Raw genomic sequence first — 26,994 nt, forward strand, 5'->3', positions numbered from 1 at the left:
ATTTTTAGGATTTGAGGTGTAGCCACACCAGTGCTGAGTACAGGGGGACAATCCCTGCCCTGGTCCTGCTAGCCACACTATTGCTGATTTGGGCCAGGATGGCACTGGCCTTCTTGGCCACCCAGGCACACACTGGCTCATGTTCAGCTGATGTTGACCAGCACCCAGCTCCTTTATTACAGGGCAGCTTTCCAAGGGGTTCACTGGGATCCAAGGGCAGGACCTGGCACTTGTTCATGTTGAATCTCATAAAAGTTGGCTCAGCCCATCAATGCAGCCTGTCCAGGTCCCTCTACAGAGCTCTCTTTCTCTCCAGCAGATCAACACTCCCACCCAAGTTGGTGTGATCAGCAAACTGGCTGAGGAAGCATCAAAGCCCATGTCCAGTTCATTGATGAAGGTGTTAAACAGGGCTGGCCCCAGCATTGAGACCTAGAAAACACCAGTATCAGGGAAGTCTTTGTGGAGAAACACACAGCTTCCTTTTAGGAGTAGTCCTCACATGAGGTTTTCCACCTGCCTGTGCAATTGTTAGGTGAAAAAGTATCTCCAACAGGCTCTTCTTTTTCGGGCTCCATGCAACTATATCTGCTTGCTGGCTATCAACAGAGCACACTGTTCAATTTACATCCAGTCCATGGGAAGCTTGTTGACTCTTTTCTTTAAAAAATATATGACAGATTCTCTCTACCCTATTCTTTTCTCACCTCTGCCTCTTTCCTTTGCTGTGTGTTAATGTCAGGTGCGAGCCCCAACCTGACCTACCTTCTGTGTCATCTTGGACAGTGCTTGCCAGGAGAGCTTGATTGCTGTCTGCATTGAATGGAGAAGTTTGGGTCATTGTGAGCCCCTTGCTGAAGTACGATGGTCCAAGGGGAAGTTACTCAATTCTGCCACTTCTCAATGATGCAAAGGCTTTAGCAATCACTGTAGAGCTTTCAGCCACCTTTTCCTTGAGCTTTGGAACCAAATACTTTTTAAAATAAGAAATTGAAAAATCCTATTTATATTCTTTTGTTCTATACAGACAAATGATGATTATCTTGTGTCTAAAACTCCAATGCGATGCCATTTCATTCAGGGGTATTAGATACAGCTCCACTGTCTTTCAGTAAGGAAATTACTTCTGCAGCTTTCTGAGGAAGCTGATTTAACTCTTAAAGTTAGTGCTAGATGGGTAAGCAATGTGTACACACTCAGGACACTGCATAACAAAGCAAATTAAATTAGGTTGGAAAATAAGCCAAGAGAAGTCACAGTGAACAATCTAAAGGAAGCTGTTGATGACAAAGAATACTTTATTAGTAAAAATGGATCAGACTTCTGAGAATACCACTTGGTCATCATGCATTAACTTCCTACAGTACAAAAGAAAATTTGTGGTGGTTCTGCATGCCTGGTCATTGTAGGTCCTCCCAGCCAGGAGGCTCTTCAGAGCACCACTAAGCAGTTGCAATTTGCACTGTATGAAAAAGCTGTCCTGAAATAAATCATCCCAGAATCACCCACTACAGCACTGAAATTACCCTGGTTTGGTGAATGCCGTCATTCACAAATTCCCTATAGGTTGAAATGGATCAAGATATTAATGTGATCTTGTGGCTTAAACTTAGGACATTGAGACAAGAGATATATCACCATCAGGTAAGTTTTCTCCATAACAGAACTATCAGAAGCCTTGCATTTCAGACATGTCTTTGCACATAGCAAGATACTGCATACTTTATTTGGTGCACCAACTACCAACCTAACAGATACTTTTAGATATTGTTCTTAGCTTATATATAAATTTGGAAATTTAGTATTCCTATTTTGGACTGAAAGTGCACTTCTCAATGTGTCTCTGCTCTGGCTGTACTCATGAATAGTTGATTAATAACAAGTTTGTTCATCTATCTGTAATGCATACTTGCCTAGTCAAACCTCTTCTGTTGCTTCTATATATTTCACCAATAGATGGAGTAGAAAGTGCCATAAATTCTTTAAAGATTCATTCAGATGATAGGTTAATTGTAAAGTAATTCTGGCCTGGAAGAAGTTATGTAATATGATACCAGCTTTTAAATTTGTAAATAAAATAAAAATGCAAGTGTCTTTACTAAACAGGGCATTTGACAAAAAGACTTCCTTTTACCTCAGCTATTCTTTGGTGTTCTAGCATTAAAGAAAATTTTTTGGAATATACTATTGTACACAGCTGTTTGGTAGGAGGAAGTGGGGGTGTCTTCAGTGAAACACATACGTTTTGCATGCAAAGAGTACTATTTTTGTTGTGCATTAATATTCAGTTTTGTTAAGGTGGATCAAGAAGAAACAAGTTCTGTGATCAGCAGATTCTTGACAGTAATCAATCAACTGACATTGATTTCCATGATTAAATGATCATGTTTAGTATATAGCCTGCACAATTAATTGCAATGTGTACCTCTCAGAGAATGAAATGAAACCAAACATGATGCAGGGATTTCTTTTTTTCTTTTCCTTTCCACTATTATATTGTCATGCTTTTTTATTCCTGAGTCTCCCTATCATGAAATGTGAAATTAGGTTTGTTCATATTTATCTACTTGGCATTCTTCAGCTTTTTGACACAGGAAATATGAGTTTAATGTAAATGTTATTTTTATGCATTTCGTACTTCAGTAATGCAGTCTTCAATGTATAAAAGAACCAGTCTTACAGAACAGAGTTTAGACAGAGTGAATTATAAAAAATGCTTTCTCTTTAGAGATTTAATGAATAACCACTATCTAGTTGAGTAATTGTAACTGTCTTGCTCTTGCCTGCTTCTTCGTCTCTCTCTATTCTGTCCAGGAGTGTCTTTCTCCAAGACTTGATTGCTAAATAGTGATCCTATAATGCCACTGGAATTTGCACACTTGATTGCTAAAGGGGGATCCTATAATGCCACTGGAACCTGGACAATAAAAACAGTCCTAGAAATATTATGTCTTAAGAATTGAAGCTAGCTTTTACCATCTCTTCTTCCTCTCTTTTTACTATCCTTTTATTTTTTCCTTCCCTTTATCTCCCAGAATTGAAAACCATCTGGTAAATATAGGCTTGAAAATTCAATTACAGCAGAAACATTGGTAGATTCTTATTTTTCCTCAACATCTGAAAATGAGGAGAGACTTAAAGGGAAAAAGCTGCCTTTGTCATGGGTGCTCTTCATTATCCCATGCTTAAGGGAGAGGGAGGAGGCAGCTCTCCAAACTTCCTCTACCTCAGAATCAGTTCAGTCATAATTACATAACCACATTCAAACAGGTTCCAACCCCCCACCTGGCAAGAGCATATGGTGATGTAAAGGGATTTTTAATCTAGTGTGCTTCCTTTTTGTTGGAGTGAGGCAATGACATGTTCCAGGCATCAGAAGAAGCCCCCAGCTGGTGCCATCTCACTACCTTACCTCGTGTGCATGGACACACAAGGCTGGCCAGGGAGCAAGTGCTATGTGACCCTTGCTGAAGTTAGAAGAGCTGAAGGGTTGACTTGAATTATTGATGGATGCAGCTCCCATGCAGGTTATGCCAACTCTGTGACCCTCTCACCCACCCAGATCCTGTTCTGCTCTGTTTCTTGTGCCTATCACAGGACATGACAGGGACAGCTGGTGCCAGGGTAGCCTCTCTGTGTGAGATTTCTCAGTGTGAGGGTAGAGCAGACCTCTTATCAGGAACTGGGGTATCTTCTCTAAGCCTGTGGAGCTAGGCTAGCACCACTGGGCTAGAGAGAGGTAATTTTAAATCATGACGTAGGCAAAAGGACTTCAGTCTCTTCAGGGAAAGGTAAGTCAGAAGATTTTCAAAATGACAGTGTACTTTCTAACCTTGAACCCCTTCTGTGATAAGTTAAAATGCAATAGCACTAATCAGCCATAATTAGCAATGAAGTCCCTTCTCACTGCACCCAAGAATGTGCTGTGAAGAGTTACGCCTCTTCTCTCCTGAAAGTTGTTGGAGCTCTCCCCCTCTCCCTGTTCTCCTTGAGCAAGAGCCAAGAGTGATGTCTGCCTCCATTGTAAATAATAATAGACCTGGTGGGAATTGCCTGAACCAACAGTTGCCTTCTCTTTAAAAGAGAAATAAGTTTTTACTGAAGTTCATTTCTCCTGGCAGTTTGGGAAGAGGCCAGGTTGCTCATGCTGGTGGTTGCTCATGCTTCAATCTCTTGTGCTGCTTATAGCTTGAGTTTGCCGTTGTTTTGTACATTTTGCCACTCTCCCAAGTATCTTGTCAGAGATTTTATACCAAGTAGTTTATGTTTGTCCTTTTCATCCAGCCAGATATGGCTGTAAATAAAATACCTGCTCTGAAAGAAAAGAAAATTGGGAACTAGAAAACAAGTCAACCTTTCAACTGAGCAACAAACTGCAGTCATGTTTGAGGACCGATTTTAACCCCAGCCTTGAACCACAATTCGTCTGTGTTTTGACATGCTCCTGGCACAGAACAGACAAGGAACATCAAATATGGCTTCTGAAAGAGCTTTTATGCTGGAGGACTTGTGCAATCCTCCTGTCTGGGACCTGAGGATGCAGACTTGTCATAGCTCCTGAGAGCTGGACTAGGCATTTCACAGAACTAAAACAGAGTCACAAGATCTTTCTTATGTTATTTTTTCCCCTTTAATTCAGAATGATTGAATTACCAGTTTTCAATGATATTTTTAAAGCAGGGTCTTAAGTGCTTCCTTTTTTTTTTTTTTTTTTTTTTTAAATATAAACTTAAATATTGCTTTCATGGCACATTTTAGCTTCAAAAAAAATTCTGGAATTTTGGTTTGCATTTTGCAGTCAGAGTAAAATATGAGTAGAATTGAAGACTTAAAGACATGAAATATCAGTAATTCTGTTGATTATGAACCCAGAATATCTGTTGCAATTGCCTTGCTTGATCTTTTATAAAATGTAGTTCATATGATTTCCTTTAAATAATACTTGTTTGAAATTGACCCAATCTTTTAGGCAGAAAAAGATCTGATTATGATTTTAAAAATAGAGTAATTTCTATAAGAACTTCCCCTTATCACAGTGTTTTTGATGAACATCTGAGTGACATATTTAACAGCAGTTTACTTTAGTGCCATTTCAAACCCCTAGTAAACCATTTTGATAATCTTACTATAAGAACATAAAGAATACTTAGTGTCTTTAAGGGACATTATATTAATTAAGATTAAATTCTTGGTTTTTTCTTAGTGTAGATATTCTGTAATTTTCAGCCAGATAGTTGTTGTTGTTTTTGTCTTTATATCTTTTTGTGTATTTGGATTTCCTGTCAATGGCTTTGTTTGGAGTAAAAAACTTCTAAGAAAAATGGACCAAGACACAAATCACTTAGAAAGTTCCTGAAAATAATGACAATTTTTTTACTAAAATATTTGAAATAATTAAATTTACCATATAGTGTGCAATTGTAGGCAGAAAACAGACTACTGAATTTTTGGTTGTTAGATTTTTCATTCATTTTTCTTTTTCCCATGAGTTAGAGAATGGATACTGTGTCCAGGATTTCAGTGAAGCAACACAATTAAAAGTTCAATGTTTTCCAAATTTTTAATTGTTTTTTCTCAGGAAGGACTTCTTACACCTCCACATTAATAAGCATTCTTCTGTGCTTCAACTAACCACCCACTCACTTTCTCTCTTTAAAGGATCATCTATCCCAATTACCATTGAGACTTTTCAGTCTCTCATTAAATTTGGAGCACTAGGCAATTTAATCAGGTGGTGATCAGTGTGATATTACAGAACATGACCTTTATAAAGTGTATCTAACAAATTTGGATATTCTGTGTTACCAAACATACTTAGCGTTTAGTTAGTTTACAGTTCTCTTTGGGGAAAAAAAAGTGACTCATAGACAGTACTGGTAAGCAAAAAAAAAAAAAAGGTTTTATGTATGTTATTCGTCTATAATTTAAAGTGTTTTCTCTTGCATGTCAAGCAAATACGAATTTCCACCCCCCATTTGGACAAGTTTGAATCAACCCTGGAGCTGACTGAGGATGTGGGACACTGGTACAGCATCATTCTTCAGATGAATGCCACATTCTGCCTTTTTTTTTTTTCCCCCTAGTCAGAGTGTCATCTCCCATCGCTTGCAGAGAGGAACCCTCTTGCAGATGGAGCTCTTACGTGGTGAGCTGTGAGTCAGAGGCGCCCGTGGGCTGCGGCGCGGAGCGGGCGGTGGGAGCGGCAGGAAGCGGAGCGGGAGCCGCAGCCCCGCCGCCCTCCTGGGCCCCTCCCGGGCTCCGCAGCTCCCCGAGCGGCCTTTGCTCGAATCCCCGGGGACTCAGGGGACTGCTCTGCCAAAAAGTGGGGCTGAAGCTGGGGCCGAGATGTAGAGCAGGAAATCTGTCAGGCCAAAAGGAGTTTCATGCTGGTGTAGAAGGGTTTGCACGGCAGTACTGAAGCACACTGTATGACTGTGGTCAACAGGGGTTAGGAAATCAGAGCTGCCCTGATACCAATGAGGAAAATTTTGTTTGAGTTTAGTAAATTCAGTTGTGCAGCACAACACAAGATCTAAAGCAACTATCTTTCCCTAATATTCACAAATCTGGTTGATTTTTTCCCCCTACTCATAAGACTGCAAACACAGATAGTCCTTACAAATCCTGCAATTTGAAGCCTTAGATTCAAAACCTCAGACCAGCAGCTCAGACATGAGTCTTTTCATAGATAATCCCGATTAGCTAAAGCTGTCCACCCATGTGCCATTTGGAAGCTCTAAATCTAGATTTTTCATCAAACAAGGTGAATTGCAAGTTAGGTAGGTAGGATTTGACTTCTGAGAGTGTGAATATATTGTTTCTTCTCCTCTAGTACTAAAATAGTTGAATGGATGCCCTGAGATATAATATCCAGCATATTTTTGCATCTCTGTTTTAGACATTAACATGCTCTGAGTATCCAAATATCTTTTTCATACTATCTTACACTATGTAGTGCAGCATTATTTAGTGCTGCCAGCCAGAGAGGAAGAGATTACATGCTCTTCTCTGCATGCAGATCTCTGAATTCCTCTAGCATAATCCTCATATGTTTCTTCAGCTAGGCCCATCTCATATATCCATATCAGAAGTACAGAAGTATTTTTGTCAAGGAGTCAGGACTACAAGTACATTTGTGAGTGGTAATTTAAAGGTGTTATTACTATTGCAGTTGAGTTCTGAATCAATTCCTTCTAGGAAAAGAAGGCCAGTTTAATGAGATCAGAATTAACAAAGGTTCACCAATTTCTTCCCTCTGTGGTGCAAAGGAATTAACAAAAAAACACCATGCCAAAATTTAGCATCCTGGTTCTACCTTTCGTATTTCCCAAGTACACATCTAGGAAGAAAATTCGTCAGTTGTCTCTAAGCAACGTGTTAGGCAGTGTTGCAATTTTTCATGTGACTCTAAAATAAATAATTTATTTCACGTAAATAGTGAAGACACCTATGTTGAATGGTGGATTAGTTTTTAAAAGGCAGAAGTTTTATATCTGATTATTTTCACTCCTTATTATGAGTCTTGTCTGGGAATGCTGCTCATCAAAAACTCACACTGAAATGGGAAGAAAAAGGTAAGATTAAGAAACAGAATGCTTTCAATATCTTACAGCATGTAAAATTACCAATAAGTCTTTAAAAATAAGATATTGCATTCAGTAGAGCATGCTTTTAGGGATGCACCTTTATCCTTATTCAGATATGTCAATTACTGACTGATTAACACAAGATGAATTGAAGAAAGGTCTGGAGGGGATTTTACAGATGTCCTAGTCATGAGAAACTTTACAAAAAGCTTGTGAAGCTGCCCACAGATTTGAAGCTGTGAGAAATCTGAAATGCCATGGATGACTACGAAGCTACTGAAATTTCTAAGGTTAATGGACTGCATGGTAGGGATTATGAGCATCACTTAACTGCTCTGCTTTTACAGAACAGACTTTTCCTCTTCTAATAATGTTAATTATGAAGCATATGTATTCTGAGATGACATAATTGATGCCATTGTTCCATTTATGAAAACATTTGATGTTTACTAGTGTTGGTGAAGGGTAGCATATTGCATAATCCTGCTGTACCTAATTTTATGTTGTACTTAATACAACACTATTTCAGATACACTCTCTTTGCATGCCAGTAGAATACCACTGTTTTCTTCTTCACATTACATGCAGTAAAAAGCTATTCCCACTTTTATTATAATCAAGAAATCAAAGTACACCTCATCCCATGCCTTCATTATTTTAGAAAATGAGTGATGGCCTTCTTCAGTCTAGTGAGTATTCTTTCCAAAGAAAATCAGTCTGATTTTCAGCATCTGAAAGCTCCAAATTATTAGCTTTTCTCCAACAGGTCTCCTGGCTTTTATCCCCTGCAGAACTAATTTAGACTAAACAAAGACATAAGCAAACTTATCAAGTGTCTGAACGTAAGAGCTGGTAGATGGCAACAGCTACAGAGAATAGAGTTCCATTTTCAAAACAGTCTTAAACACTTACATCTTCCCATCCATTTTCCTCTGAGAAATGTAGATGGGAGGCTTTCAGTTTGGTCCTGGATGTGCAAATACAACTATGTTATTAAAGACTACTAAATAAGACTACTAAAAAATACTAAAATTAGTAGTTTTGCTATTTTGTTCTTGTTACCATAAGCAAATGAAACCAGCAGACAAAGGCCTCTTTCACTGACAAAAAGCTCTCACATATCAAAAAGCTCTTTCTACAGACTGATAAAATTACATCAAATACTTGTTGCCTCCATGCAGAGGGATATTAGTCTAAGATTTGAATAATTCCTAGAGTTTTACTGGTGTCCCCTCACCTCCATATTATTGATGCAGATTTTCTGGGATGTTCCCCACTTCCACCCCATTCTGAACCAATGGAAATGTTTGGAATTGAGAGGGATTTTTCAGTTGCTATAAGGAAAGCAAAATTTAGAATACAGTAGAGATTGAATACACCTTATTACTTTAGGAACTGAAGATCCCTTTTTCTCAGATGTGTAAATCTTAACAGATTCTATCAGGTTCAAAGCTTAAGTAAAGTACATATTCTGAAAGTTTTGTCATTTGAGCTGCATTTAGCCATTTCTGAAATCTTGTGAATAAAACATTCTCTGCTTCTGCCTTACAAGAAAGGAAGCATTGATTTGGAGACAAGTGCTTCAAGATGTGCTCTACTGTTCATCACTCTGAGGTACTAAATTGCAGAAAGCCTTATAATGTTTTGCTCCCTCATGTTCATCCCTAACAAACTGTTTTATAGAAGGTTTAAATTATTAATATTGCAACAATAAGGCTCACAGCTACTACTCAGCTCCTTAGTTGGCTGCTGGATAAAATTCTCTCCCCACAGTGGTAGGCACACTAGTAATACATTAGCAGATTGCGTTAAAGACAAACCTCACAAAAATGGTGGATATGGGAGAAGTGAAAATAATAGTTCAGAAAAAAACTTGGAAACTGTTGATGTTAAGTGTGTCTAAAGCACTGCAGTTGAGGAAGGACCTTAAGGGTGCTCCTTGTGCTGTCAGTGAATGTTTAGTTTTGATTTCCTTTGAATGATCTCTCTGCAAATGAAAAAAAAAACCAAAAAACAACCAAAATGCATGCTTTGTTTCCTGAGAAGTATCTTTGAGCCTTTTACACACACACCTTTTGAAAATGTCTTTTCAATCCACAGTTCTATTTTGGCTTGGACTCAGTCTTCTGTGACACATCTTTAAAGTTGTTTTGAGTAAAGGAATACATATATATTTAGCTTAGTACTGGCTGAAGATTATCCTGTTTCTGGTGGTCTATGCAGGATGGATCCAGTCCATGAAAAATACCTTTCTAATGGAGAGAAATCTATCCAATGTTATTATTTTCAGAAAAAAAGATTGTTTTCGGAGTCCCGTAAAGCTTGTCTTGCCACCTCATTGAAGGGTGACTCCATTAACCTTCATGATTTGGGAAGTATGAACAAAGGCTACTGCTGCAGTGAGTGCTTTTTTGATAAAAGAATGCTAAGAGTCTGCAAAGTGCAGGCTTACTATCCTTTTCATTTTTATTGTGAGTAGATGTGCTCTTTAATGGGGCTCTGTAGGAAATAAAAGATCCCTTTTCAAATGCCATTAGTCCACAGCTGCTGTGATGTCCAGCCCCCAGTTAGACTGGGCACCACCCTGCCTTCCCTGGGGTCTGTGGCTGGTGTGCCCAGCCCTGTGGAATGGAATGAACTGGAATGGAACAGAATAATAAATTATTTTAATTGGAAGGGACCTCTGCTGATCACCCAGTCCAACTTTGTGACCAATTCAGGGCTGATCAAAAACTAAACGAGTTATTAAACATAGTCTTGTTACTGTACTGTGTACTTACATGCACATAAGCTGTATACTTTCCTCCTTGAAGCAAACCAGATTATAACTGCAATTCTTCTTTAGTGGTATTCAAGGGAAATTATAGATATGGAGGAATAACAAAGCATTCATTTTAACCCTGTGCTGTAAAGCGTGTGACCATTAGGATGGTCATATATAGCCTTCCTCTTCCCTCCCTGGTGGCTGTACTGCACATGTTGTCACTGCAGCTCACGTCCAGAGACTGTGTTATGTACCTAATGCTTCACAGCCACACTGAAGCCATCACTAAGGGTTGAACCCAGAAAATTGTTATGAGTTTGTGTCAATGAATGCGAGAAGGTTATGCTAGGCCCAGATGTTTTTGGTGTTCACACTGATGTTTAGGGAAAAGCCCATCAAACAAGGTTGTGCTGGTGTCCTGAGCTAAGCAGAAGAAACTATTAATGTTCAATGTGAGGATTCAGAAATGAGCTCTGTGTTAAGAAATGTAGAAGCACACCTATTCATGTAGTAGTTTTTGAATGCGAGGAAGTTATATGGTAGGAAAAATATTAAATTCTTACTGCTATTAGTGCACGAGTATAATGTAATATGACAATAATTTACCTCATTTGATGGGTTTTTAAAATTTCTGTCTTAGAAGCCAAGTGATATGAGACTTTCTTGTGGTACCTTCTGTTGAATCCTTACTCTGAGGAACTGTAGGACTCTGGGTCATAAGACAATCACTGATCTCTTTCTAGTAGCTAGAAAGTCTAGATTTTGTTCTGTATTTATCTCCCAAAGTGGCCCAGGAGGCAAGAACAGGGTCTCCCAGTTGTCAGCTGGTTCCCTGGCATCTCTTCTGGTTCAGGACGCTGTGGGATTTGAACTGGGATTAGCTCAGCTGGTCAGAACCTGGTGCTAGTACCACCGAGGTTCTGAGTTCAATTCCTGTGTGGGCCATTCACTTAAAATCTGGACTCAATGATCCTTGTGGGTCCCTTCCAAATCAGAATATTCTGAGATTTTGAACTAAAAATGCTCTTCTGGAGCAGGAGTTGTCTGAGCTGTCCTTAACTAGGCTTTCCAATGAAAGGATTTGACTCTAGTTCTTGGAAATATATAGCGTCTCCAAGCATCCATTTGCCCTCCTATGAAATAGCAATAAAAAGCATATATTCACAATGATATTTCAGGGGTTAAGTAATTAATGTGTTGAGTAGCTTAATGCAGAAGCACTTTGTATGATTAAGTACTTATGTACTTAATTATTTTCAGAATTTGATAATGTTCTTTGTGGTCTCCTGCTGTGGTTCATTTGGAACTTCTGCTTGGTCTTCCCATGGGAGTATAAAGGATTTTGTGCAAGGAACACATCTACAGCCCTTGTTTCAGTCCCACCAAAAGTGACAGGACACATTAGCTATTGGGGATTTCCTGTTTCTTTGCAAAAATATAGGAACCCAGAGGAAATACTAATGCTACTGGGCAGGACTTGTGCATGTGACTGTTCATGATTCAAAAGCAGCTACCTCTTTTCCTAGCACTCCTCTGGATCCTTGGGGCTAATAACCCATGCCAAAGAGACTGACAGATACAGGCCCAATTCCTGAATCTAACTGCAGAAATAAAAGTGATTGTATATGGTTGTGCAAGTTTGTACACCTGCACAGACATGGCTTAGTTTTCCAAGCAGCTCTTCTTGCTGAAGATATTGCAGATATGGCACTAAAAAAGGCAGTGCTGACTGCAAAATAGCTGGTAATCACACCGAGAGAAAAGAGTGACCACTGTCCTTGTACATCTCAGGCACAAAGAGAACTCTTTGGTGAACATTGCTGCACTTCAACACAGGAAAAATGGAGTTGTAGTCCTCTGTAATGCCTGTTGATGCCAAACTCAGATTTTGGAGACAGCACCTTCAAAGAGAGGGGCAAATGTACATTTCAGTATGAAGAACAGACAGTGAGGTGTAACATTTGGTGACAAAATACTGCCTGCCCTGTTTTTTTCTACAACTAAAAACTGGTAATACTTCTCACCTTGAGGCCACCACACTTGCAAAAGCTTCAAGTATTTTAGCCACAGCAATTTTTCACTAATGTCTGAGAATCGTGACTAACTGTAGGTGGGCAGTCACCTCTGAGCTTTAGATTTAGCCTATTCATCTATGGATACACTGAAACTCACCTCTGAATTTAACTTTTGTGTACTTTTTATTGATCCACTTGCTCTCATCTTTTTTCAGCTGTTAGCTCTCTTCCTCGTGGCTAGCATGGTGGAGCCTGATTTCAGATTGTGGCTTCTAGATGCTATGGAAACAGAAGTAAATATTTTTGCCTTTTTTTTTTTTTGGTATTTCTTATTATATAAGTGCATTAGTAACAATGCATGGCACAGGGAATGCAGTAATCGAATGTGCTGTGCAGAGCTTACTCTTTGTTGCTTAGCAATTAAATGTATGCACGTAGCAGCAGCACTGACAAAGATGCTAATAAAAAGTGACAAGTTATATCTCCAGAAATAATTACATGATTAAGAAAAAAATATCTGTCAAGATACTGGAGCAACAGCAAATGGTACATATGGATAGATCGTGTCCCTCCTGAAGGCAAGATCTTCAGGTACTGACCACTAGAGGGGCTGAGATGATGGAAATAGAAGGTATCCACATTTATAGCATGGGCTACAGACACACAGTTGTGCAAACATCATGGTAAGGCTTTCTGTTGTTGTTGTTGTTGTTCCTTTATTATTTGTACTTATTTTTATCCATAAAGTGTCTAAAAACATGTTCTGTTTCCTTTGCTTCATTTTTTTTTCCTCGGTGTTCAGGTTTGCAGATTTTTCACAGCATTTCTGTCTATCGAATTTCTGACTTTCCTAGCAGATCCTTGTGTCACAGTATATGGTTTTATTTATATAACATGATGCAATCTTTTGTGTTAATGTGAATAGAATTCTCTTTAAAACTGGTTCTTTAAGAATATTAAACTGCTTCTCTTTATTTATTTATTTTTAATTCGGAGCAAACATGAAACAGAGGAACTGCACTGTGGGCTGCAATTCTCAAAAAAGCCCAGCGTTTAAAGACTTCTTTCTATGTGGGATTTGTATGTTTAACCTTTCGCTCCTTCTCTCTCATTTTTAATCTTCCAAAATCTGTGTCACTTGTGTTGTACTCAGGTAGTGCATTGCTTCTTGGGCTAGTTAATACTGATTATACACTTGCTGTGCTGTGGATAAACACAGTCATCAAGGTTTTTTTAGCGCTTTTTCCAAACTGGCTTGACACATTGTTGCATGAAATTATTTTTACTACATTTAAAGAATCATTTACAGGTTCAAAGTAAGTACTCTTAAAACATTTATTAGTATCTGTGGTATTTAGCAAATATTTCTAGTTATGTGGAGGATTTAAATAGTTTTCTTCTAATAATTCTTTCTGCATTTTAGAGCTTTTCCTCATTAGATTTCTGCTCACCAAAGTGCTGATTCTGCACTTGACAGTCTGCCTGCATAGTGAATTGCAGGATCTGGGCCCAATTTTGATCTATTTATATTATAGTCCATTTCATTTTAGCTGAATGAAAGTTCTAATTTGGCTGTACTTGCTTTCAGCATTATTTCAAGTTGTGCCAAATCATCAGACAGTCCATTTGGAGTTTGGCGGGCTTTGCTGAAGCTCCTGCATTTTTGGTCAAGTGCTATTGAAAAAATGTAATTTATCAAAAAAAAGTATCCTAACTCTTGGCTTGGTTCAACAGTTCCGGGTCTTTATCTCCAGCTTTAGAAAATAAGATGGACCCTGAATCAGTGCAGATCATGTTGTATTCTGTGTTAACAAAATGAATCACGCTTCTTTTAATTCATGTACTAAACCCCCCGCAAAGAAATAAAAATAAAAACATACAGTAAAAATAATAGTTAAAAATTGGAACATTCCTTGACTTTTTCTTCCCCTCCTTCATTATGACTGTATTCATAGAACAGTTATTGAGATAACACTGACAGAGAGCAACCCTGTTATATGATGCAAACAGCAGAAGGCTATTCAGTGAGGGGTTTTTTAGAGCTAATCCACCTTGTGATCACTTCACTTGTTCTGTATTTTTCCAAAAAGGAGTCTTTTAGCATTAGTTAAGCAGGCAGAAATTGTCTTGTACAGATACAACTATATTGCAACTCCAGTCAGTGAGGGTAAGGAAATAAGTGTGTAAGAGAGAAAAGAAGGAGAAGAGCAGGAGATCATTGTGGTGAGATATTTTATGTGCATTTGGTTGTGATCTTTTTAACAAGATGTTTTACATCTAGCTCAGGACGCTGAATCAAACATCCAGAGAAGATAAGATTTGAATCCACTGGGGTGTTATAAACCAAAATTTTCGTCTTCCTCCTACTCTAGTAAATGCTATCTGGCAAAATAAGCTTTGAGAGAATCACTTTGATTTGTGCAATACTTTTCTCCAAAGGCTGCATTTTGAAAGCTATTTCCAAATAAGCCTGTGCTATCCAGAAGTAGCAGAAGTATTTCATGTTCTAGAAATATTTTTTAAAACATATTTATGTATGCCTTCCTTCCCACATTACCTGCAATGACATGAAAACATGGTGTGTGTGTGTGTATACATGTATGTATGTGTGTATACATGTATGTATGTGTGCATATATAATGCAGAGGGGAAAAGAAAATGCTTTACAGAAATGTCTACTTAAATGTCTGCCTGAAAATGTATGCAGTACATTCTTTTTTAAATAGCCTCCTCCTGGTAGTACCTTCACTCAGATTCTCACCATTCCCATACAGTGTTCTGTAAATACCCTGTGAGAATGACTAGCAGGGAGGATGATCTTGCATAACAGGCAGCTGACTAATTTAGACCAGGAACATTGATCTACAATGACTGAAATAGTCTCAATCTTGTTCTGATTTCGACATTTGAAGTTTTGGCATCACACCCATGGGTACTTGTGTAGCTGTCACCGGAAGTCACTGCTCATATATTTTACCATTTTCAGGTAGAGCAAGAGAGGGCTAAGCCATTCCAAATATAAAAAAAAAGTTAGAATTTTTGTGTCATATGTGTTGCTGACACAGAGAGAGCTATGTTAATTTTTTGTGAACTGTCTCTGCCCTATCCATGTCTTTAACACATACCATAACAGGCCCTCTTCTCCATCTTTCTCAGCATGCTACTTTTCCCTCTATATTTTATTCATATTTCTGAGCACTATATCTTGACCTAAACTGTCAAGACCTAACCTTGACCTAATTTTTTATCTATTTAGATTAATTCATGTTTTCATAGAAAGACTGCCTCCAAAAACTCATTGCAATTATGAAAGTCTGAGGTCCGTCTCTCACCTGTATTTTCTTCAGTTTTGGACCACCCAGGTAAAGCCAGGGCCTGTGGCATATGTTTCACAGGCACACTAATTGAGCAGTTTCTTTGGCCACCAATGTCTTTGAGACACTGATTTAAAACAGTACTGGACACTGCAAAGCCAAACACTGCAAAGAGGCAGATCTTGTTTGAGGACTGGTCGGTTCTGGGTCTGAAGCCAAGGGACGAAGCTGAGCTTGCAAGGTGGGAATGTCTTTGAGTGTAAGTGATTTCTAATCACTACAGCCTCTTGGAGGTTAGCTCTGATGTTTTCATTTGACTGACATTCAGTTCTTCCAATAGGTGTTGTACATATTCAGTGCCATTGTATGTATATGTATTTGCAAATACATATGAGAGTTCATTGGGGTCCTCCTTTGATTCCAGTGGGCTTTTTCTCCATCCATGCTCTTGCACTTCTCTTAGAAGAGACCTTAAGAAACTTCCAATGTGCTATTATGCATGTGCTACATAAATAGGCATACATCTTATATTCTTTGGTGCCACAAAGATATGAGTCATACCTGCAAGTAATTTTGTTTTGAGCAACAGCAAATTGGATCTGAATTCCTAAAGTAGGAAGAAGTCAGGGAAGAAATGACTATGTAGTTTGCTAGTTTTGTTTTCAGCAATGAATCCTGTAAAATAAATAACGCTTTATGAAATATTTGCCCTTAAAAGAAACCCAAAACCTAACCTAGAACTGTAAAATATATTGCCTTTGCATTTGTTCATTTATATTTGTATTCGTATTGCAAAAATACATCTAAAGTGAGTAAAACACAGAAAATGAATAGATTAAGAAATGAGCACAAATTTTTGCGATTAATTTTTATAAGAAAAGTAGCATAATTTTTTTCTCTCCCCTCACTCCCCAATGTATCTTGCTTGCAATAATCAGCTCACCAGTTTTAATCTTAACTTCTTATACCTAACTTGCAGAATACATCATTATGGAAAAAGTAAACTAGTTTGAATCCAATTTTTCTTCCTCACTAACAAACACCAGAAGAAAGTGATGGGTAAAATTTAGGACACTATTGTATAATAAATGAGTAATCTGAGAAAATGTAATGCATAGACAACAGTCACTCCTTGCTGTGCTGTTGCTCAGATACACAGCTTGGCTGAATCTAAACATACTGATTTATAAAAAGTGCAGATTTGGTGATACATACCCCACAAGCCTGAAAACAGTGAACAGGAAGAATTATATTCATATAACTAGTTGCTACATATTTGAAAAGGCTCTTTTAGGTATACAGTAAGCTACAGTGGAGTTAAGCTTGTAAAATTACATTACAATACATGTTTTAGCCTGTGACTGGGAGAGAAAGGCTTTCAGAGACATCCACTTAAAGCCCTTTTTTTAATTTCTTGATCAGTGCAGAAAAAACTCATGGAAACTCTTCCATGAGAATAACTTGGCACAAACTCCAGACCACAGCAATAGAGAGGATGAAGTTAGACTTGCTTATAATTTTTAAAGTATGTGATTTGATGTTCCTAGGTTCTTTATCAGTACTAATACGTGGTTGGAGATATTTACTGATGCACACAAAAGAATAGCTTCATCTTTGTTCAACAGAGAAAACCTTTGCATCATTAAGGATTATAAACATTCTTTTTAATAATATCTTTTTTAATAATTATTTTTTGAAACATTTCTTTAACTTCTTATTAACTATTGGTACTCTGTTTGATACTGAGTATAGATATGCTTATCAAGATATTAGTGGGAAATACTCTATTTCTTATGAGATACAACAGTGAAGGAGTGCAGGAACCCTTTGCCTGTGAGACCCATCAGAATTCTTGCCATCAGAATGAGAGTAAGCCTTCACTCTGTGTCATTTTATGGATGCTGCAGAGTCAGTCTGGCAAGACTTGGTGTGGGAGCCCATTCAAGCTGAGAGGTGAATTTCAGGGAAAGCTTGGCGTTATTTTCATCTGCTCAGCCTTTGCAGAAGGTGAGGTTGATGGAGGTTGCTCCCTCCTGCTGGACATCCCTGCCAAGAGAACAGCAGCTCGGAGTGCTATTTTGATTGTATTCTGACTTGTGGAGAAAGGTATGTCAGTCTGAGCCATGCCATTTCCCCGGCTCAGGGGATGTTTGCCTCTAGATGGAGCCGTCCACTTGCGTTTCAGCGGCGCTGGCTGAAGCAGAGCCTCGGAGGTGCAGTGCTGCTGCTGCAGGGCTGCTCGGCAGAGCCTACAGCCAAGCGGGTCTCCCTGTTTGCAGCAGACCTCTATCCCTGCTCCATCCCTGGCTTTCTTCGTCGGGCTTTCTCTGGTCTCTCTTCTTGTTCACCCCTTGAAGCTCACTCTGTGTCTTGGCATCTTCCAGGACTGGAGAAGTCACTTGTTCCTCATCGTCTTCATTTTCTCCTTAAATCTATCAGCCAGCTGTGTTCTGTAAGATAGAAACTTTTTTAAAGCTGCGTTTTCTTTATGCTGTGTACTTATTTGCTGTGGTTGTGAATCTGCACTGTATTTGTCTGTGCTTTAGGCAAAGTCAGGGTATGTCTCCTATGTGTTTGCAGCTTGGAATGATTTCTAAAGAATAATTTGTATCTTTACAGGTCATTTGATCCCCAACTTGGATTAATTCAATCTGAGCAAGATCTGTTCTTGTTTTAAATACTGTACCATTACAAATTACCTTGTCCGTGAGTTAAGATACTCTGCCATAGCTTGTAATGCTGCAGCTGAACTCCAATATAAAGCCATATTTAGAGCTGATTTCTTGGTTCCCAAGAAGCTGGGGCTGTGAATTTTCATTGTTCTGGGTATAAGTGCTCCCAAACAGAACAGAATGTGTTTCTGTGCCAATCAGGTTGTAACATATTTTAAGCAGCATGATGTGACATAGTTAATAGTTAGTATACAGAGGTCACTTTATTTTTTGGCATTTCTCCCAGGAAATAAGACAGGGGCACAAGTAAGTAAGCAGACATAACAGAAAACAGCTTTAATGTCAGAGCAGCACTCTACCAATAAATATCAGCCTTTTGGTGTACTCTCCTTCCACAAGTTTATAAGCTCCCACTAAAATGCTTCTGGTTCTGTCAAAATCTGGATGCATGTGCATTTACTAGAACTTCATCAGAAGTAAAACCTTTATCACATTCTCATTTACATTGAAAAATTTTGAGCAGAGAATTGTTCAATATTTTCTATGACTTACATAGAAATTGCTGACTATTTTAAGCCAACAGCTGAATTCTTTGAACTTCTAGGAAGTACTTTCCCCCTTCTTTAATGTATCTAGGTGTCATACATGGAAATGATACATGAAAAAGTGACCACTGCTGATTTGTTGTTTCATGTGACGTGTAATACATTAGCAAGAGTTTGTTGTTGTGAAAGTGAGGGACTAGAGGGAAAAGCTCTATTTTCCAGCCTGGTTTAAGAAACTAATATTGTGATAGGCAGTATTCTGAGTTCTTAGAGGTTGGACATTTGGTCTGAAGTGTCAAGGGCAATTTTCATATCTACCTTTTAAGAAAGTATTTATGATTTTGGGAAAGTTCCATCTGTGAGTATTGGGGATGTTGTTCGACTCCTTGGGGCTGGCAATGCTGGAAGAGATTCTGTACATTTGGGTGTTGAGGGGATTATATCTCCTACCTCAGCAGCAGGAATAAGCTTCTGCTGGTGCTGTTTCTCTAAAAACCACAGCTGAGTTCAGTGTAATTCCTGCTGAAGGTGTCAAGTATTTTACCTGGATGTCCTGTATGCAGTGAGGACCCTGCTCTTTCTGAAAAAGGCTTCTCAGTGAAAAGACCTCATTGAGTATATTGAAGAGTAATATTAAGAACTTTCTCCTAAAGGGAACATCAGCAAAATCACATATAGGAAAAATAAAGGGAAGTAGCTGAACTGATAAAGAATATATTGATCTGTCAAACATGTCACACTAAAAGCAACTAGCTGTAAGGAGGTACTTGAGGTGAAAAGGAGGAATAGGCTACTTGTATATAGGAAAATTGACAGTGGCGGTTCAGGGAGGTTTTCAAAATAACAGGCAATATCAGGGAACAAAATCATTCTGTGTGCTGGAAGGAACTTAAGTGGAAAGCTAACTGAAGTAAAAGAATAGAAAAAAACCCTAAGAAATGTTTTAAATGACTGTTGAGGACACAGCCACTGGATGCAATTTTAAAGAGCTTGGTATACTGGGTGACATTTATATAAGAATACTGAAAGAAAGAATCATTCTGATTACTGTAAGATAAAGAAAAGCAAAAAAACCCAAAAACAACCAATGCAAATTTGTTTTACATATAGCTATTTCATATTACAATGGATAGGGAAGTTAACCACAGAATATGAACTTCTAATTTTCTTATTTTTGAAAAGATTTAGAGTAATACTAACAATAATAATCTGAATTTGGCTTGCTGAATCTCCAGCTAGTGCCTTTTTTCTGGCATCCTGTAAAGTGTTTTCTGTGTTTCAGGTTTGCACTGGCCAACAGCAGACAGCTGTTCCACACACACTGCTGAAGCTGGGGGTCCACAAAGCATTTCCATCACAAGGTTTCTCCTGAAATACTTTTTCTTATATTCAGATGTGGAATAATATGCTTCAGCTCAGCATCTATACTTAAAAAGATAAAAGCAACACAGCTAAAAGGCTTATAAACCAAAGAGACTATTTTTTTTGTCTGAATAATTTTGGTGCATTTGGTGAATTTTAATGCTTATGGAAATGAAAGATCTTATTGGAGGCAAAGAAAGTGTAGGCAGTAACCATAGTGACTTCTACACGTATCAGCTTTTTCAGTGTGCTTCAGTTCTAGACTGCAAAATCCTGGATATCAAACATTTGTGGGTGCTTACTGGGCAGTCGCGATGCAGGGCTGATGCAGGGGTGTTACTGTCCTTTCATAAAAGACTAGAAACATGGAACAAAAGTAATTTGCCAGGTTTCTCACTGAGGTCAAATCTGAATTATGAAAGCATCAAAGGGTGCCACTGTGAATATTAATGTTATTCACATTCATGTAGTTTTTTTGCAGACTGGCAGGGTTAAATAATCTATCGGGAATATGTGCATCTTTGTCATGTCATTTTCCAGCCCTCAGTCACCCTTAGAGAAAACCAGGTTTACAGATGTACTGTAATATGCTTTCTTGAACTCTTGCTAGAGAAATTTTACTTCTTCCTGCATTCCACTGCTAATGAGTAGTCTTGCTCACATTGTCTTTCTGCAAGAAACATAAAACTTAAGAGAAATAATCTACAGAAAGCATATTTCTACTATGTTGTTTTCTATGGATGAAATAGCTATTTTTAGTAGTCAGGCTAACCAGTAAATTCAATGCATATTTTCACCACCATAGCTTATGCTAGAAGCCTCAAGGAAAAAAAAAAAAAATTAGAATTTATGCAGTTTCCTTATCCTATATTGTGAATATTTTTTCTTCAAATAGGGAGCATTAAATAAAATCTATTTACTTTCTAAAATAAAAGATTTAATTAGTTTCTAAAATAGGCTTCATAGAGATTGTGATAAGTTCACATACATTATTGGTTATTTGGATGTGTGTAAATACATGCATCTGTTTACCTTTATTACTTTAAGTTAGATTCTCTTAGATTTAAGAGAATTTGTATCAAAATGTATTTTTAATGCAAATCATGATATCCGGAGTACCCCATTTCCTCCCATTGTCACTATACTATGTTTTTCTATCTAGCTCAGATTTGTCAGGGAGAAGTTGTATAAGTGCTATAGGTTTCTCCACCTTTGGAAAACTTGTCAGTCCTACATTGATACTTTAGAGTTTGACTTTTCAAATTCGTAAGGGACAAATCCAAGTTCTTGTTGAGCTGTTGCACATACTCAGTATGAAGTGGGGTCTCAGAAAAAAGCTATTCAAGAAGCTTTTGTGAAACATATACTGAGAAGCAGTCCTTGATTTGAAATCCTCTCAATTTATTTAAACAAAACAAAAAGACTTTGTTTTCCTGGTTGTATTTCAAGTGAATGTGCCAAGGAAGGTGTGTCTGTCTGAATGGTTTTCTTGTAATTCATTATTCCAGGATGCTCAAACCCAGCATTTAATAACACTGAGGCCTACATTTTTTTCCCCTAAGAGCTAAATCATTCCATCTCACTTAACTAATGTATTGATTGACTTTATCGAGTCCATAATAGTTCTGAGTTTATGAGCTGTGATGCTTGGAAATGGATTAGTGCCAGTGCCTCTGATGAGATATGGCCAAAAGACAACTGTTTTGTCTCTTGGCAACATGTGAAGTTACAGAATTTGACTTTGTTTCACCTTCAGAACAAAGCTTATCATCAGCCACAACAAGGACCTGAACATGATGTCAAACCCAGATTTCAACTTGCAAAGGTCCAAAATCTGATACTTTAGTTGTCGCAGCACAAGACACCGTTAATATTGGGGTGACATAGTAGCCATATTTGCATACTGGCAAACAAAGCACAGAATATGTGAAGCAGAATTTATTTATGCTCCAGAGGATCTAGACTGTGTTGCTATATTTAGCAAATAATCAAGAAATATTACTGAGACCTTGCAGGCTCTTTCTCATGGCTGTGACTTGGAGACAATGCTTCAACTTGGAGCCTCACCACGTGAGGTGCCTCCTTGGGGCTCTCCAGACCCTTTGAAAGCCTTTGAACTATTTGCAGCTGCATGTCTCTCTCCACCTTTGCCAAAAATTTGTCAAGAGAGAGCAGATTTAAAATGATTTTATATGAGATTTAACCGCATCATATTTCAGTCATCTTCAAGTCCTTCCTCTTTTTTCTGTTTTTCCATGGTTTCTAGAATGCATTTTTAGAACAGCATCTTCAGTTTTTTCATAAAGTCTACTGATCATCTTTCCAAGACATCAGATATGTGTAAAATAAAGAAGCAGATAGGAAAACATAATTTTCATTTTTTTGTTTATTTTCACATCACTTTTTTGTCTTTTTGAACTTAGAAAATTGGGAAGGATGAAAAGGGGAAATAAAGGTAAGGAACACAAGACTGCAAGTGAAGGACCTGTTTTTGACAAAGCACATAGATCGGAAACAAAAACATAGAAAAATTAAAGCCTGATCATAAATCACTGATAACTAATTTTGCTTAAAACAAAAAAAGATCAGAAAGCCTACACAAATATTCTCAGATTAATGAGAATTAGTCTGAACCAGTGATATTTGAGAAAAAATAGTAAAAATAATGGCTCTGTTATAAAGTTTTGTCAAAATGAAACAGTGCAAAGTTGAGAAAGATCTTTACTGCTCTAAGCTTAAACATACAGGGAGAGCAGGTGGTTACTTTTTCTTTTTCATTTACAAGAATCATTTTGAGATACCAATTTCTTGAGTAGATTCTGAAAATTCTACTGCAAGGAAATAGGAAGGAAATAGGAAGGAAGGAAGGAAGGAAGGAAGGAAGGAAGGAAGGAAGGAAGGAAGGAAGGAAGGAAGGAAGGAAGGAAGGAAGGAAGGAAGGAAGGAAGGAAGGAAGGAAGGAAGGAAGGAAGGAAGGAAGGAAGGAAGGAAGGAAGGAAGGAAGGAAGGAAGGAAGGAAGGAAGGAAGGAAGGAAGGAAGGAAGGAAGGAAGGAAGGAAGGAAGGAAGGAAGGAAGGAAGGAAGGAAGGAAGGAAGGAAGGAAGGAAGGAAGGAAGGAAGGAAGGAAGGAAGGAAGGAAGGAAGGAAGGAAGGAAGGAAGGAAGGAAGGAAGGATATTAAAAGCCTCTAACTTAAGCTCGGTGGAGATGTTGGTAAGAAGAAAAAAGTGTAATTTTTGAAACAAACTCATTATATTTAAAAGAAGGATTTAGTGCTATATTATTTGTATATGGTCTTTCAGATTGCTTTTCTCTTCATTGTTATTACAGCTGTTCTTCAACACTTGCATTAAAAGGCAGGCAGATGTTTTTGCAGTCTTGCCTCCAAATGAGTGAGGGATCATTGTTCACAAAGATGTCCTGCTCACAGATTCATCTCCCACTTTGATACTATCAAAATATGAAGAATTTCTGACATCCTAACCTGTAAGAACCCTCTTTTCATGCCAATGGTATGGCCATATCTTAACTTTGCTGGTCATTGTTAGTGCAACTTTATACCTTTGATCTTCAGTGAAGAAAACTCTCTAGATCTCCTGTCTGTCAAAGGCCATGTTTTGTCACAATAGCTGTAATTTATAGAGAATCCAGATCTGAAATGCTTTGAGAATTAGATTTTTTTTGACTACAAGGATGAACCCTACCAAACATCTGACCTCTGGAAAATCTACCAGGCATCCTACTCTCTTCTACCATAGACCATCAAGGTGTATGGTAGAAGAGAGTATTTAGTTTCTGCTTATATTAAACAGTATATTGTGTATACTTTAGGGTCATAAGTGTTTCAATGCAGCTGCCTTGCAAAGAAGTGGGAAGTTCATTTGAAAAGGAAATGACTTAGTAAAACACACAGTTTCACAGACAGAAAGAAATCAGGCAGAACTTTTTATCCTTTTCTTCCTATTGCCCAAACAATTCTATTTCATTTAGAAGAGTCACTAGATGCAAACCATGATTGCTCCTTATCAATCAACAATTGTGCTAATCAGATTTTGAAAAGCAAAGCCCTCCTCTAATTTTTTAGAAAATTTCTGCTCTCATTTATTTAGATATTCATGTGGATGCTTATTTTTTTTAATTAGACTATGTAAATTTTTTATTTAGCAGATTTTTTTTTACACCTGTATTACTAATGGAATGTGAAATTCAAATTTTCTTTGGGACACTAGCATTGCAGGTGGTGATATAAAATTGAGCTTGTGAACAGAACCTTTTTCTGATTGTTTTAGGCATTAAGTAATAATTGATTGTGATTTTTATATTTCTTAATAATTTATTTATTTGTGATGCCTGTAATTGATATTTCTAACTTTTTGCTGGGAAATAGGATTTTGACGAGTAATTAAAAACTGCACATTATTCTTCATCAGCATTGCTATATTATAACAAATTAATTTGGCCTTATGAGGCTGAAACCCCCCTTTGAGTTTTCCATAGTGCTGTTGAAAAGCAAAAGTGATCAATCTCAGAGAGATTTAAGGGAGAATCTTTGCTTAGGTACAGAAGCATGATATCTGTTGAAATAATGTCTGTTCAATGGATCCCATCAGTTCAGTTCAGCTCCTCAAGAGGTTTGTATACAAGTAGATCTGGCTAAAATCATGAGGACAAAATTTCTAACCTTTAGCATTTTTGATCTTGGCTGCAATCATTATGAAGGATAGCAGACTAAAATTTCCTTGTCCGAGACTCTTGCTTAATTTTCCTGTTTGTTTGCTGTAGAAACAAGTGGAAGTGCTTTTCCTTGTTTTAGTTAGTGTGAGCCTTGTTAATCAATATGCGCATGGGGTGGCCTAAGTAATACAATTAAAGGAAGCATCACACAATGTGCAGTAGCTGTTTTCCTACTCTACTTCTGGGAAAAGACGGCATGTAAGGATTCAGTTTTTATTTGTACTGATTGTTAGCTGTTTGCCGTTTAAAAGGACAGCATTGAAAATTTTTTAGCATAATTTTTGTTGGTTTGATATAATTAATATACCTTACAATGATACTTACTGGAGATTGCAGGGTTTCCTGTTACTCAAACCAGCAGACAAACTTACATAACTGAAACAATTTGTTTTGTCTCTGCTTTAGAGACTATCTACTAAAATATCAGTTGGTTGCTTTAGAAGGTAATATCCTTCTGTCTCCTGCCTTTCAGAATGGACTTTCAATAATCCACTGTTGTTCTGTAACTTAGGTTTCAACTCTAATTAGTGGAAAGCTCAGATATTTTAAAGAAGATCCAACCATTCTAATTCTTTGCCTAGAAATGTTCATATTTATCAGCTGTCTGTAATGTCTGGAGAGATCTAGTTTCCAGTTATGGTAGAAAGAACAAACCAAACAAAAAGAAGACCAGTAGGAATTTCAAAGGTGGTTTAAAGACATTTAGACTTATTTGTTAAGATATCAGGGTATTTCAAAGACTCTACACGGAAAGGAAAGACCTTAAGAGGGATAGAATATTCTGTTGTGTGGTCTGCAGTTTTATTAGATGTCCACTGTACTTGCTTTCTTAGTATTAGATGTTGTGGCTTATGTCAATCTCTCCATGAGCAAGTGCATTGCTTTCACTGGAGTGACTCATCCTTTCAGTATAATCCTTCAGGCCCTTCCTGAGACAGCAATATGCTTGGAGTTTTTTCCCACAATATCTCCCTAAACAAATGGGAACTGCTGGAAATGATGGTCCATTCTATTTAGCACTATGTTTTATAAAGCTTAGAAGCCTTTAAGCACAGGTCAGAACCATTGAGGCATCTTCCATGGACCGTGTTTAACATTCTTCTCTGCACAGGAATGAGCTCAGAGCTCATCACTGTGTTCATGGTAAGGTCAAATCGAGGTTAAGGAAGAGTGGTGATATCCTTTGGCTCAGATGCTGTAAAAGATATTGTTTTAAGAAAGCACGCACTTGCCTACTATATCCTGGAAACTGCCTTGAAAGACTTTGAAAATTAACAGGGAAATCTGACATTTGGTGTTTCCCAAGGCAGGGTAGAATTTGATGAAGCAGTGATTAATTTTCTTTTTAGCTATTTTCTGCCTTTTCTTCTTCTCCTTATTTCCATTTCATCAGCTTTTATCTAGCCAAGAGAGAAACTTCTGGACCATCAATCTCAGTTACACTCACACACACTTCTACCTTGTAACTGTTTCTTGTGTTATCTTTGTCTTTTGTCATGGAAACACATGGGAAATATTTATGCCATCTGGATACACAGAGTATATGCTTTTCTATTTCCACCCTATACTGAAATGAAGGGGTTATGATATCCAGAGCCAAAGCTGTGCTTCTGTCTTTTCCTAAACAGCATATTTAAGGAGATCAGTCTTGTCTTGGAAGACAAGCACAGGAGGGAGAAGGAAAGAACCTTCTAAATGACTTGTATCTAAATGGCTACTCAGTGCTCTGAAGTTGTTTTGTCCAATGTTTTCAATCTCTGAGGAAGGAGTTCTTCTCTTTAGGGTGCCTGTAAAAAACCTATTGACTTCTCTGCTTTGACAGCATACTGCGTCTTGTAGCCATGGATGCTGTGTTCAGATCTTGCTTTCAACCTATCTAGACCTGAAGTGAGTCACTCTGGTAGGAGTCAACTCTGAAAGAGTTGCTTTTATTATTAAAATTTGCACTGCCTTGCCTTTGAGACCCTCTCTATGTGTAATACAGAAATTTAGTAGAGGGCGGT

The 26,994-nt window shown here is 37.8% G+C and overlaps 1 protein-coding gene across 21 annotated transcripts in view; it reads left to right on the forward strand.

Annotated features, from left to right (window-relative positions):
- The window catches only part of DLGAP2 (DLG associated protein 2), a 459,301-nt gene that overhangs the window by 112,140 nt on the left and 320,167 nt on the right, over nucleotides 1-26,994 (forward strand). For 5 of the 21 annotated variants that reach the window (XM_064412089.1, XM_064412095.1, XM_064412099.1 and 2 more), the window contains exon 1: nucleotides 12,742-13,048. The exons of 13 other annotated variants lie outside the window; for them this stretch is intronic. Coding sequence is in view for 1 of the 8 variants with exons in the window: in XM_064412076.1 (XP_064268146.1) it covers nucleotides 13,046-13,048 (3 nt within the window). In the remaining 7 variants the exon portion in view is untranslated. Of the gene's footprint in view, nucleotides 1-7,482; nucleotides 7,575-12,739; nucleotides 13,049-26,994 lie in introns of those variants that run through there. 3 more of the 21 variants (XM_064412094.1, XM_064412102.1, XM_064412076.1) reach the window with 3 other exon arrangements.

Source organism: Passer domesticus, chromosome 3 (assembly GCF_036417665.1).
Source record: "Passer domesticus isolate bPasDom1 chromosome 3, bPasDom1.hap1, whole genome shotgun sequence".
Lineage (NCBI taxonomy): Eukaryota > Metazoa > Chordata > Aves > Passeriformes > Passeridae > Passer > Passer domesticus.